Here is a 14,368-nt window from a genome sequence, read left to right on the forward strand (position 1 = left end):
AAGACACGTTCATCATTACACAACCATAGAAACGAAGAAGAAAAGGCCCCACCTCTCCCTGCTATGGGCTTTATTCCACCAATGTTTCATCTAAAGAGCCTTCATTAATCAGGGTTACACAATAACACAACATTAGCTACCAAAACCATGCTTACAGAGTCAAATACTGTCTCTCTGTGAATCTTAGGGTGTCTATGTGTAAGTGTGTGTGTGTGGGGGGTGTGGGTGTCTGGGTTGGGTTTTGGGTGTGTGTGTAGTCGCGTGTAAGTGTGTGCATGCATATTTGTGTGTGTGTGTGTGTGTGTGTGTGCGTGTGTGTGTGTGTGTGAGTTCACTATTTTCAAGCTGCAGCAGCGAGGGTGGGAGTTCAAGCATATCATGAATGTATTTTGGTTTTGTCTGAGAGGAAGTGGGATCTAGAAAAGCCAAGCCGTCATCTGGTCCTTTGTGCTTGACTGCAGCCAGGAGTCCTGATCAGCCAAGGGAGAAAACAGCTCTGCTTGGTTACCACGCCACTGTCCCCAATGGTGCCCTATTCCCTACTACAGCGCACTGCTTTGGACCAGAAGTAGTGCACTGCACAGGGTATAAGATTACATTTGGGACGTACACAGACACGCCATGTGGCCCTGGTTCAAACAGGACACTATTCACCTTTTGGCTTTTTTCATTTTTAAATTATATTTTTTTTTAAATAAGCTTCCCCACAACCCTTTAACGTTTCATTGGTTCATCATCAGTGACTATAAATAGGTTGTCATATACTGTAAGTTACACTGTTCCGTGTTACCATATACAAAATGAATATCAAATTGAAAGAAATACGTTTTTTCTCCATTCTATTTATATATGTTTTATCATAGTGAGAAAATGACTGTTTTATATCGACCATGATGTATTTTCTATGTATTTAGTTTGGACTACAATACATTACTATAGAGACACTGTGTACACCCACAGAAAGTACTTCCTTTGTACGGTGGTGGATAGTTTGAGACGGTCATGGCAGATGTTAGTGTGTGTTTTATAATGAGATCAGACTTCCGGAGACTGTGTGTTGACAATGTTTGTCCAAAAAAAAGCCCAGTGTGTGTCTGAGTGGCTCGCTGGGCTGCGGTCCCAAAGGGGACGCCTGTGAGCCTGTGACCCCACTCTTGTCTGCTTCTATCCCAGATAAACTCTAATTGTCTGCTACAACTGTTCACGGGGACAATGTCGGATGTTTTCCTCTATTCTTGAAGGCTTTAGACGTCAAACAGGCGTTTTATCATGCAGATAAAGGACGGGCTCGAAGACGGGGGAGACGAAGGGAAAAAAAACAAAAGAAAAGATAGATTTGAAAAGGATGACCAAATGGCTAGCAGAAGTGTGGGAGGGTTGAATCTATTTAGTTCTGCATCTCCAGAATGGTGTTTTTAATGGCCTTCCAACCAGCACCCAGACCCCGGCTAATAGGGACACATTGACCAATGAGGAGAAAGGGGAACAAAGTGAAAGAGAGGTCCATGAAAGGAGAAAATCCTCTGATTAATACTATATTCAATAAAAACTGATTTTTCTGTTCCCGTCACATAATTTCCATTATTGTTCTACTGTTCTCATTTCCATTATTGTTCTACTGGTCTCTATTCCATTATTGTTCTACTGTTCTCTATTCCATTATTGTTCTACTGGTCTCTATTCCATTATTGTTCTACTGTTCTCATTTCCATTATTGTTCTACTGTTCTCATTTCCATTATTGTTCTACTGTTCTCATTTCCATTATTGTTCTACTGGTCTCTTTTCCATTATTGTTCTACTGTTCTCTATTCCATTATTGTTCTACTGTTCTCTATTCCATTATTGTTCTACTGTTCTCTATTCCATTATTGTTCTACTGTTCTCATTTCCATTATTGTTCTACTGTTCTCTATTCAACTATTGTTCTACTGTTCTCTATTCCATTATTGTTCTACTGTTCTCTATTCAACTATTGTTCTACTGTTCTCTATTCCATTATTGTTCTACTGTTCTCTATTCCATTATTGTTCTACTGTTCTCTATTCCATTATTGTTCTACTGTTCTCTATTCCATTATTGTTCTACTGTTCTCTATTCCATTATTGTTCTACTGTTCTCTATTCCATTATTGTTCTACTGTTCTCTATTCCATTATTGTTCTACTGGTCTCTTTTTCTTCTGAACCCCGCCTCCTTTCCCTCTCTTCTTCTTCTTTAATACTCTCTCTGAAGCTCTCTGTGATTGCAAGTCATTTCCAATTCGTTTTGGTATTGATCTTCCAGTAGAAATCAGTTTGGTAATTAGCTCCAAATTAGGCTCTCTTCTGGAGGTGAGTCCTGTCCTACTGATTTATTACCTACGTAATTCGCCGCGATCGGAGAGAAATTAAAATGAACTCAATTAGGCCCATTGCTTTAGCTCTTTTATGGGTCCCCCCTTAAAGACTTGTAGTTTTATACGGGTACAAATGAATAGTCTCTTGTTGTTTAATAGTCTAATGAAAGTAAATAAAGGTTATCCGTTGTAATAAGCCTCAGAGAGGTTTTAATAAGAAGAAAGGTAGTATGTCAACATATAAGGGTCTAGTTATTGTGGTTTCTTTTGGTTGGGGGCAGGGTGGTGGTTACAGAAGGGGTCTTCATTTGGTAAATGAGGATGGATAGATGGTGGGTGTTTGTGGTGTTGACATCAAAAGCAAGACGCATTAGAATATCCTATATATACACCCAGGTGTGTGGAAATAAATCAAGAAAGCCCCTTTTCTATGTTTACAATTTATAAAAACATTTCCATGATAAATCTGACAACTGAAAGCGGCTTCATACACTGTTTCAATAAAAACATTTTTGAAGAATGACACAGAATTCTAACAGAAATAACAGGTGCAAAAGGAGAAACAAAGTCAAATAACACAACAGCAAAAATAGAGAAAAATAGAGATATTGATTAATTGCATGTTGCCTTTCTGTTATTCTCAATTCTAGGGGATCCAAGGAACGTGGTGTTTTTTCATCCCAAGATCAATACGAGGTGGGAGTTTTCCCTGAAATCCCTACAGCATTTTACATGCTGTTTTCTAATACACTGGAATGACTGGTTTACCAGCCTATACATTTCTGGCCATTTTATTTGGAGAGCTGCGTGGAGCAGGTATATATATATATTGCTCAGATGGCGTGCTCCTTCGGGGCCCTCTGGGCCAACTAAATAAAATAGCAGAATCTCTCAGCACAAAAAGTAAATAAAAATATGTTGAGTTTCAGAGAAAACTACGTTTGGAGCAGCAACAACAATTCTACAATAAAATAAACAACCAGAAAAACAGCAACAACAATATCATGGTTGTTCAGCTCGAGGAAACTGGGATGGAATGGAAGGGCTGATGTGGTACAATACAGGTATATTACTGGTGATGGTGACAAACAACAAGACGGAACTAACCTGTTCTGGTTTGATGTGGTCCGAGGTTGGGAAGACGTCGGGGTACGACGGGCGTTCAAAGACCCGGTCCAAAGCTTCCAGCTGCTGCTGAGTGAAAGCATCGGCCCGCAGGTGCTTCCGTAAACTGTCCACACTAACCTGAGAATCAGTGTTTGGGCCAGACCCATCTGAACCATCTACAAGAAGAGAGAGCAACAACACTAGAGTCTAATCAGGAAGCCCCTGGAAGGTAGGAAGCTGGCTGACTGAAGCCCCTGGAAGGTAGGAAGCTGGCTGACTGAAGCCCCTGGAAGGTAGGAAGCTGGCTGACTGAAGCCCCTGTAAGGTAGGTAGCTGGCTGTCACTGAAGCCCCTGTATGGTAGGAAGCTGGCTGACTGAAGCCCCTGGAAGGTAGGAAGCTGGCTGACTGAAGCCCCTGTAAGGTAGGAAGCTGGCTGTCACTGAAGTCCCTGAAAGGTAGGAAGCTGGCTGTCACTGAAGTCCCTGTAAGGTAGGAAGCTGGCTGTCACTGAAGTCTCTTTAAGGTAGGAAGCTGGCTGTCACTGAAGCCCCTGTAAGGTAGGAAGCTGGCTGGATCCCCTGTGGCTTTTTGTTTATATCATTTCTGTGTGTTACTGGTAACTTTGGATAAGAGTACTCAGTGCTTGAGTTGGGCCTGCACTCAAATGTTCCATCACCTCTTATAGAATATTGGCTCTATATTATGAGTACCAGCACACGCAAATAAGTGTTTTACTGTAACGTTTACACGCGTGTACACGCGCTGTTTCCTGTACCGTTTACATGCGTGTACACGCGCTGTTTCCTGTACCGTTTACACCTGTGTACACCTGCTGTATCCTGTACCGTTTACATGCGTGTACACCCACTGTATCCTGTACCGTTTACACCTGTGTACACCCACTGTATCCTTTGTACCTGATGAATAAATGTTGATTTGATTTGACCTACATATAAAACATGCTGGCACCCAAAATGGGTCCAAGCATCTATTTGAGTCCACTTCAAGCACTACTGATATATTCAATCATACAGAGCAGATTCAGTCAGGGTAGATTCAGTCAGGGTAGGTTCAGTCAGGGTAGATTCAGGCAGGGTAGAAGTCAGGGCAGTTTCAGTCAGGGTAGATTCAGTCAGGGCAGATTCAGTCAGGGTAGATTCAGTCAGGGCAGATTCAGTCAGGGCAGATTCGGTCAGGGCAGATTCAGTCAGGGTAGTTTCAGTCAGGGTAGATTCAGTCAGGGCAGATTCAGTCAGGGTAGAATTCAGTCAGGGCAGATTCAGTCAGGGCAGATTCAGTCAGGGTAGATTCTGTCAGGGTAGATTCAGTCAGGGTAGATTCAGTCAGGGTAGATTCAGTCAGGGCAGATTCAGTCAGGGTAGATTCAGGCAGGGTAGATTCAGTCAGGGCAGATTCAGTCAGGGTAGATTCAGGCAGGGTAGATTCAGTCAGGGTAGATTCAGTCAGGGTAGATCCAGTCAGGGTAGAATTCAGTCAGGGCAGTTTCAGTCAGGGTAGATTCAGTCAGGGCAGATTCAGTCAGGGTAGATTCAGTCAGGGCAGATTCAGTCAGGGCAGATTCGGTCAGGGCAGATTCAGTCAGGGTAGATTCAGTCAGGGTAGATTCAGTCAGGGTAGATTCAGTCAGGGCAGATTCAGTCAGGGTAGATTCAGTCAGGGTAGAATTCAGTCAGGGCAGATTCAGTCAGGGCAGATTCAGTCAGGGTAGATTCTGTCAGGGTAGATTCAGTCAGGGTAGATTCAGTCAGGGTAGATTCAGTCAGGGTAGATTCAGGCAGGGTAGATTCAGTCAGGGTAGATTCAGTCAGGGCAGATTCAGTCAGGGTAGATTCAGGCAGGGTCGATTCAGTCAGGGTAGATTCAGTCAGGGCAGGTTCAGTCAGGATAGATTCAGTCAGGGTAGATTCAGTCAAGGTAGATTCAGTCAGGGTAGATTCAGTCAGGGCAGATTCAGTCAGGGTAGATTTAGTCAGGGTAGATTCAGTCAGGGCAGATTCAGTCAGGGTAGATTCAGTCAGGGTAGATTCAGTCAGGGTAGATTCAGTCAGGGTAAGTTCAGTCAGGGTAGATTCAGTCAGGGTAGATTCAGTCAAGGTAGATTCAGTCAGGGTAAGTTCAGTCAGGGCAGATTCAGTCAGGGTAGATTCAGTCAGGGTAGATTCAGTCAGGGCAGATTCAGTCAGGGTAGATTCAGTCAAGGTAGATTCAGTCAGGGTAGATTCAGTCAGGGCAGATTCAGTCAGGGTAGATTCAGTCAGGGTAGATTCAGTCAGGGCAGATTCAGTCAGGGTAGATTCAGTCAGGGTAGATTCAGTCAGGGTAGATTCAGTCAGGGTAGATTCAGTCAGGGTAGATTCAGTCAGGGTAAGTTCAGTCAGGGTAGATTCAGTCAGGGCAGATTCAGTCAGGGTAGATTCAGTCAGGGCAGATTCAGTCAGGGTAGATTCAGTCAGGGTAGGTTCAGTCAGGGTAAGTTCAGTCAGGGTAGATTCAGTCAGGGTAGATTCAGTCAGGGTAGATTCAGTCAGGGCAGATTCAGTCAGGGTAGATTCAGTCAGGGTAGGTTCAGTCAGGGCAGATTCAGTCAGGGTAGATTCAGTCAGGGTAGATTCAGTCAGGGTAGATTCAGTCAGGGTAGATTCAGTCAGGGTAGATTCAGTCAGGGTAAGTTCAGTCAGGGTAAGTTCAGTCAGGGTAGATTCAGTCAGGGTAAGTTCAGTCAGGGTAGATTCAGTCAGGGTAGATTCAGTCAGGGTAGATTCAGTCAGGGTAGATTCAGTCAGGATAGATTTTAAACAGGTCATATTAATGCTGCTAGTGGTGAGCCACTGAGTGCAGTGTTTCTTCACAGACAGACAGTAGAGGAAACTACCACTACCACACACAGTATTAGCCAGCATCATGATGTGAAAGCCCCTGTGGTAATTGATGGATTACCATCAGTGCAAATATATACTTGTTGTAGTGGTGGAGCCCATGTATTTTAATGAACGCTGCAGCTACAGTACTGCAGTGGCTTTTTCATTCCATGTTCATTCCAGGCTCCAGGGGTTTCCCTCCTTCTTCTCTCCTTTCTCAATTTCCCTTTTCCACAGTTTAATACTGCTTTCATTTTCAGTAGAGTGGCAGAGTAGCAGTGTTTCATTTGGGTAGCTAACACCGCTGTGACCGCAGACAGACACGACAGACAGAGAAAGAGAGAGAGAGAGAGAGAGAGAGAGAGAGAGAGAGAGCGAGAGAGAAAGAGAGAGAGAGATGCTGTGAATGAATAAACTGGTACAGTCTAGTTCAATCATCTCCCAGTCCCAGGATGCCGTTCTCCAAACAGAGGGAGAGGGATGCCTTAGCTTTTCCCTTTGGCGCTTCCCTGTGATGCTTTAAAGCCCCACTTTTACAGCCCTCCCGACGCCTCCCTTCCCATCCCAGGCAGCAGCGACTCTGGCTACTGCCTCTCCGTCTCCAGCCTCCTCCTCCGTGGATCTCTAGAAAGGCCTTCAGCTCCCTTACAAATCTGTCATTCTAAATTTGCAGCAGATTATGTTCTCTGGTTGGTTCTGGAGGGAGCGGCGGAGATATATGATATGCAAGGAGGGACCCTATTGATTGCCTGCCTGGTCTGGTGGCAAGAGGGAGCCCGAAATGAACTTGAAATGAACATCATGCCTCAACTCAATGTGCGTATAATACTCTACTTAATCCCACATTTTTCTCTGCCATGGAATTCAATTGATCAATCATGTCTCTCCTGATAGTACCATTTGGAAGGGTTATTGCCATTCCATTCTGCCGCTTGACCTTTTCTCACTGGGGCCAGAGGATGAACCTGCACTCCCAAGAAGAGCAAAACGCATCAAGGGGATATATAAGAGACCCTGGGGGAGTCGGGGGTGTGTGTGTGTGTGTGTGTGTGTGTGTGTGTGTGTGTGTGTGTCGTGATTGGGGGAGGGGAGGGGGGTCTGTGCATGTGGTGAATAAGTAACTACCATTTGCTGCCCAACATACTACAATAATTCTATATCCTCAAACAAATTATTTGGATAATTAATAATTCTAAATAAACATTAAAATAGCTATTTATGTGAAAAAAATACCTATTATGGTATATGTATTTCATTTTACACATATGTAAAATCTTTCTATTTTCATAATTTTCTAAATCTTTCTATTTACATAGTGTGATCGGTTGGGATCACAGGAGAACATAAATCACTTCCACTTTACACTGTTCAGCTATTTTCTTCTGATTTTCAGTATAGATAAATCTAATCACATCTTTGATCTGGCATTATTTCTGGACAGCTCCACTGGGGGCCTCAGCCTCTCGTAGCTCCGCTGAACGGTTGGCGCTTTATCAACCTCAACTGTTCCCTTCGGTCCTCGGAAGCAAATAGACTCATTAATTACTTTCCATCTGCTAGGCCAGAGTACATACCATGATCAATACCCGCACATTAGTCATTCACCACAGAGGAATACACTTCCCATACACAAGATAAACCACCCGCAGGTCAACCTACAGTACGTGGGCCGTGGTTCCCACTCAATCCATCCCCAGGTTAACCTGTTGTTCCCACTCAAACCATCCCCAGGTTAACCTGTTGTTCCCACTCAAACCATCCCCAGGTTAACCTGTTGTTCCCACTCAAACCATCCCCAGGTTAACCTGTTGTTCCCACTCAAACCATCCCCAGGTTAACCTGTTGTTCCCACTCAAACCGTCCCCAGGTTAACCTGTTGTTCCCACTCAAACCATCCCCAGGTTAACCTGTTGTTCCCACTCAAACCGTCCCCAGGTTAACCTGTTGTTCCCACTCCAACCGTCCCCAGGTTAACCTGTTGTTCCCACTCAAACCATCCCCAGGTTAACCTGTTGTTCCCACTCAATCCATCCCCAGGTTAACCTGTTGTTCCCACTCAAACCATCCCCAGGTTAACCTGTTGTTCCCACTCAAACCATCCCCAGGTTAACCTGTTGTTCCCACTCAAACCATCCCCAGGTTAACCTGTTGTTCCCACTCAAACCATCCCCAGGTTAACCTGTTGTTCCCACTCAAACCATCCCCAGGTTAACCTGTTGTTCCCACTCAAACCATCCCCAGGTTAACCTGTTGTTCCCACTCAAACCATCCCCAGGTCAACCTGTTGTTCCCACTCAAACCATCCCCAGGTTAACCTGTCGTTCCCACTCAAACCATCCCCAGGTTAACCTGTTGTTCCCACTCAAACCATCCCCAGGTTAACCTGTTGTTCCCACTCAAACCATCCCCAGGTTAACCTGTTGTTCCCACTCAAACCATCCCCAGGTTAACCTGTTGTTCCCACTCAAACCATCCCCAGGTTAACCTGTTGTTCCCACTCAAACCATCCCCAGGTTAACCTGTTGTTCCCACTCAAACCATCCCCAGGTTAACCTGTTGTTCCCACTCAAACCATCCCCAGGTCAACCTGCAGTACACGGGCTGTTGTTCCCACTCAAGTTAAGGTGAAATACCCATTTAAACATTTAAGACACCCACCTCAATATTGCCTCCTTGTAATATCCATAATCCTATGACTAGCGTAAAAACCCCTCACTCTAATGCCCAGTCCATCTCTGTAAAAACCCCTCACTCTAATGCCCAGTCCATCTCTGTAAAACCCCTCACTCTAATGCCCAGTCCATCTCTGTAAAAACCCCTCACTCTAATGCCCAGTCCATCTCTGTAAAACCCCTCACTCTAATGCCCAGTCCATCTCTGTAAAAACCCCTCACTCTAATGCCAGTCCATCTCTGTAAAAACCCCTCACTCTAATGCCCAGTCTATCTATGTAAAAAACCCTCACTCTAATGCCAGTCTATCTATGTAAAAACCCTCACTCTAATGCCAGTCTATCTATGTAAAAACCCTCACTCTAATGCCCAGTATAGCTATGTAAAACCCCTCACTCTAATGCCCAGTCCATCTCTGTAAAAACCCCTCACTCTAATTTTATTTATTTATTTCACCTTTATTTAACCAGGTAGGCTAGTTGATCAAGTTTTCATTTACAACTGCGACCTGGCCAAGATAAAGCAAAGCAGTGCGACACAAACAACAACACAGAGTTACACATGGAATAAACAAACATACAGTCAATAACACAATAGAAACATGTACAGTGTGTTCAAATGAGGTAAGATAAGGGAGGTAAGGCAATAAATAGGCCATATTGGAGAAATAATTACAATTTAGCCATTTAAACACTGGAGTGATAGATGTGCAGAAGATGAATGTGCACGTAGAGATACTGGGGTCCAAAGGAGCAAAATAAATAAATAACAGTATGGGGATGAGGTAGTTGGATGGGCTAATTACAGATGGGCTATGTACAGGTGCAGTGATCTGTGAGCTGCTCTGACAGCTGATGCTTAAAGTTAGTGAGGGAAATATGAGTCTCCAGCTTCAGTGATTTTTGCAATTCGTTCCAGTCATTGGCAGCAGAGAACTGGTTGGAAAGGCAGCCAAAGGAGGAATTGGCTTTGGGGGTGACCAGTGAAATATACCTGCTGGAGCGCGTGCCCAGTACAATGCCCAGTACATCTCTGTAAAAACCGGTGGCCCAAAATGCACCTTATTCCCTATATAATGCACTCCTTTTGACCAGAGCCCTATGGCCTGACTGTCTCACCCATGTCTGCTGGAATAGGTTGTTCTAACTGGTGGTAAGGAGACCCTCAGTCTAGCCTGGCTAAACCAGACTGAATGCTAAACTCAATGGTGAGCTCAGCATTCAGTCTAGTTTTTACCAGGCTAGTTAACTAGAGTAATTCTGTTTCATCATGATGACATTTACAAGTTAATTCAACCATCACAATTATATTTCTTAAAGGTACATAGGAAATATGTTTTGATGTATCTAAAAACAAATTACAGCCGTTTTGTTTTTACTGCGTATCATAGCCACCCAGCAATGTAATACGACACGTATACCAAACTTCATATTTCTACTGAAGCCACCTGCAAGACATCATATCCTACAAGTATACAGTACCAAATAACATGTCGTAAGATATATGGTACATGTTTTTGGGGGCGTTTCCCATTCCGTGCTAGCTGTTATGTAGTCTACAGTTACCATCGTCTTGTTTGTTCATCATTTGGAATGGAGGCTAGCTGTAATATCTGATACTGCCGTATACTAAATAACATTTGCTAAGCTATATTGTATATGTTTTGGGGGCCATTTTCCATACCATTTTAGCTATTAATTATGTCATAGCATTAGCCGGTAAACCTGGAAATCATAATGGCTTTGTTTACATGTAGTCATTTAGCAGACGCTCTTATCCAGAACGACGTCCAGTAGTGAGGTCATACATTTTCATACTGGTCCCCGGTGGGAATTGAACCCACAACCCTGGTGTTGCAAGTGCCACGCTCTACCAACTGGTCTCTGTTTCTCCACATCCTCCCCAGTGATGCTAATAACTTATGTTGTTATGTCATAATAGATCATGTCTTTGTTTGTTGGTGTGTCTCCTTATCCTCCATAGTGATGGCGTCTGTGTTATTGATCAGTGAGTGACAGGCTTGAGTGTATTCATCTTGACATGGCTGGGTATTAACACTCCGGTAACGAGGGAGCGGAGGACTCCAGACTATCAGATCACATCACTAGCTCTATAAAACAGACTCCTCTCCGCGGGCTCGCCACCCCAAGGTCATGACCCCTAGCAGGGGGTTGAGCCGACGTAATTCTGTCTCTGCCTGGAGTCAGAGAGAGAGGCCGTCTGCCTTACTACACTGACTACCTGTCTGCCAAACACGTCAGAATAAAACCACTACAAACCTCAGCTTAGAGAAGGAAGCTAATGGTCTTCTGGCTATGACGGTCATTATACAATAGGCATGAATGGCTCGTGAAGAATTGACCAAAGCAACGGCGTCAAAATATAAGCTCGTAATTGTTATAGTATCTTATTCATGGTAAAATTCAACCTGTGTTCAGTCTGTGTTTAGCCCTGAGTGGAGGCACAGGGAGGTCAAACGGCACCTTAGGGTCATGAAGGCCCCTCTTTTCTGAATAGGCTTTTTGCCTTTCTGTTGTTGTTTGAACAACATTTAATTACCTATATGTTAGCTAGTGATTCCCTTTCCCAAGCATTGCATTAGCATTCTGTTTGTTTTTGTAATATCACTCCCTCATCGACAACTAGCTTCAATTTACACCCTGAATTAAATCCAATTAACACTAATTTCAAATTAAATTGTAAGCGTTGACACATTCATTTTTCAATTGAACGTTTTGGTTAATGCAATGTTAACCGAATCAAATATTACAACATTTAGTGCACATGTGCTCTGCATAGCCTCTCTTTAATATATCTTTAATATATCTTTAATATATCTTTCATATATCTTTCATATATCTTTAATATATCTTTCATATATCTTTCATATATCTTTAATATATCTTTCATATATCTTTCATATATCTTTAATATATCTTTCATATATCTTTAATATATCTTTAATATATCTTTAATATATCTTTCATATATCTTTCATATATCTTTCATATATCTTTCATATATCTTTAATATATCTTTCATATATCTTTCATATATCTTTAATATATCTTTCATATATCTTTCATATATCTTTCATATATCTTTCATATATCTTTAATATATCTTTCATATATCTTTAATATATCTTTAATATATCTTTCATATATCTTTCATATATCTTTCATATATCTTTCATATATCTTTCATATATCTTTCATATATCTTTCATATATCTTTCATATATCTTTCTACTTACACAGATAAGTGTAACTAAGACAGTTCTCTCCCTATACACTCTGCTGGCCTCAGAAAGACAACTCCATATCGTCTGAACGGTGACTATCTTCACTTGACATTTGAGTCATTTAGCAGACAATCTTATCCATAGCGACGTTCTTATCCATAGCGACATTACGTTGAACAACGGTAGGTCCAACTACAGACGGTGTACAGTGACGGTGTACAGGAAGGCCCTGACACCACTCTTCATTGATCTGTTCCTGGGTATTAATTAAGCAGCTTTATTCATTGATTTAGCACATTACAGTTCAGTGTGTTACCGCCTGTCTCTCAGACTTGATGTTGTTGAACTGAGATCCTCTGTTGATCCACCCTTCTCCCTGGGATGCATCCCTAATGACACCCTATCCCCTATATAAATGCCCTATGGGCCCTGGTCACAAGTAGTGCCGTGTAGAAGGAATATGGTACCATTTGGGGCACAGTCCCTCTCTCACCCAAACAGATGGTGATGCTGACAGAACACTGATGTGAACAGGATTCATGGCCTAGTGCTCCATCATTCATCTGTCCCTGTCCCTGTCTCTGTCCCTCTCTCTGTCTTCTCTCTCTCTCTCTCTCTCTCTCTCTCTCGCTCTCTCTCTCTCCCTGTCCCTGTCCCTGTCCCTGTCTCTGTCCCTCTCTCTGTCTCTCTCTCTGTCTTTCTCTCTCTCTCTCTCTCTGTATCTGTCTTTCTCTCTCTCTGTATCTTTCTCTCTCTCTCCTGTCTTTCTCTCCTGTCTTTCTCTCCCCCCTCTCTCTCTCTCTCCCTCCCTCCCTCCCTCCCTCCCTCCCTCCCTCCCTTCCTCCCTCCCTCCCTCCGTCCGTCCGTCCGTCTGCCTGTCTGTCTGCCTGTCTGTCTGTCATACCTTTGAATGATATGAAATGATTATCTTATTGTGGAATTTCTCTTTTTTATTATTATCACATTGTACAAAAGCTTCAGACAATGCAGAAATATTTTTTGAAAGTGATTGAAATGAAGGACACCCATAATGGTAGTTATGATTGTCCATATTGTGGGTAGTATTTGAATAGCGATGTGAAATGGTTTGAAAAGACTGGACACACTTGGTGAGATATCATTCTCTTCATTGGCCATTAGCTAGATACCGTATCCTCAAGAAACCTCTCAGCTGTATCTGTCCAGGTGATTTCAGCTAAATCACCCAATAGAATGGGTGTCAGCATCCTGTTGTACGTAACGGTTAGACAGTATCTTAATAATGTACGTTAATTCAACAATCTGTATTTCCACCACAGTATGCTAATATATCTCTGCTAATGTTGCATCCATTCTAGAACATTCTAACACTATGGTAGGGTACATACTGTGACAAAACAATCACCAGACAAAAGCAGTTCCCTATCGGTCCAAAGCATTTGGTCTATTCCACAGGCTGCAATACAAATTCCTTCTTGGCAATAATTCCTACAGTCATTGAACAGAATATTTCAGACCCTTGAGCTATTTCCTTTGTCTTTTCCAGTAGCCAGCCCATAGGAGGGGAGTGGGGATGCGGGTGGAGAGTTGGATGGGTTGGGGAGGGGGGGGGTTTGGGGTGTGGAGGGGAGTGGAGTGGGGATGCGGGTGGAGGGTTGGATGGGTTGGGGGGGTTGGGGTGTGGAGGGGAGTGGGGATGCGGGTGGAGGGTTGGACGGGTTGGGGAGGGGGGGTTTGGGGTGTGGAGGGGAGTGGGGATGCGGGTGGAGGGTTGGACGGGTTGGGGAGGGGGGGTTTGGGGTGTGGAGGGGAGAGAGGAGACGGAGACTAGGATGTTAATTTGTGAGGTAATAGCTTTTCTCTGCGGAATTGCAAATTCTCATATATATGGACAGCAGACAGGACATCCATGGTCACCAACGACACGATGGGTTCCTCCCAAAGGGAATCCTATTCCCTATGTAGTGCACTACAAGGCCCTCGTCAAAAGTACTGCACTATAAAGGAAATAGGGTGCCCTTTAGTACACAGCTCATCTCCAGAGGTCCTCGCTCTCTCTCCTCTCCTCTCCTCTCTCCTCTCCTCTCTCCTCTCTCTCTCCTCTCTCTCTCTCTCCTCTCTCTCTCCTCTCATCGCGTATCTCTCCTCC

The 14,368-nt window shown here is 43.5% G+C and overlaps 1 protein-coding gene across 1 annotated transcript in view; it reads right to left on the reverse strand.

The window, feature by feature from the left end:
• pax2b (paired box 2b) overlaps positions 1–14,368 on the reverse strand; it is a 46,287-nt gene that overhangs the window by 28,190 nt on the left and 3,729 nt on the right. The window contains exon 2 of the mRNA XM_029699258.1: positions 3,444–3,650. Coding sequence (XP_029555118.1) covers positions 3,444–3,650 — 207 coding nt within the window. The remainder of the gene's footprint in view (positions 1–3,443; positions 3,651–14,368) is intronic.

Source organism: Salmo trutta, chromosome 18 (assembly GCF_901001165.1).
Source record: "Salmo trutta chromosome 18, fSalTru1.1, whole genome shotgun sequence".
Taxonomy (NCBI): domain Eukaryota; kingdom Metazoa; phylum Chordata; class Actinopteri; order Salmoniformes; family Salmonidae; genus Salmo; species Salmo trutta.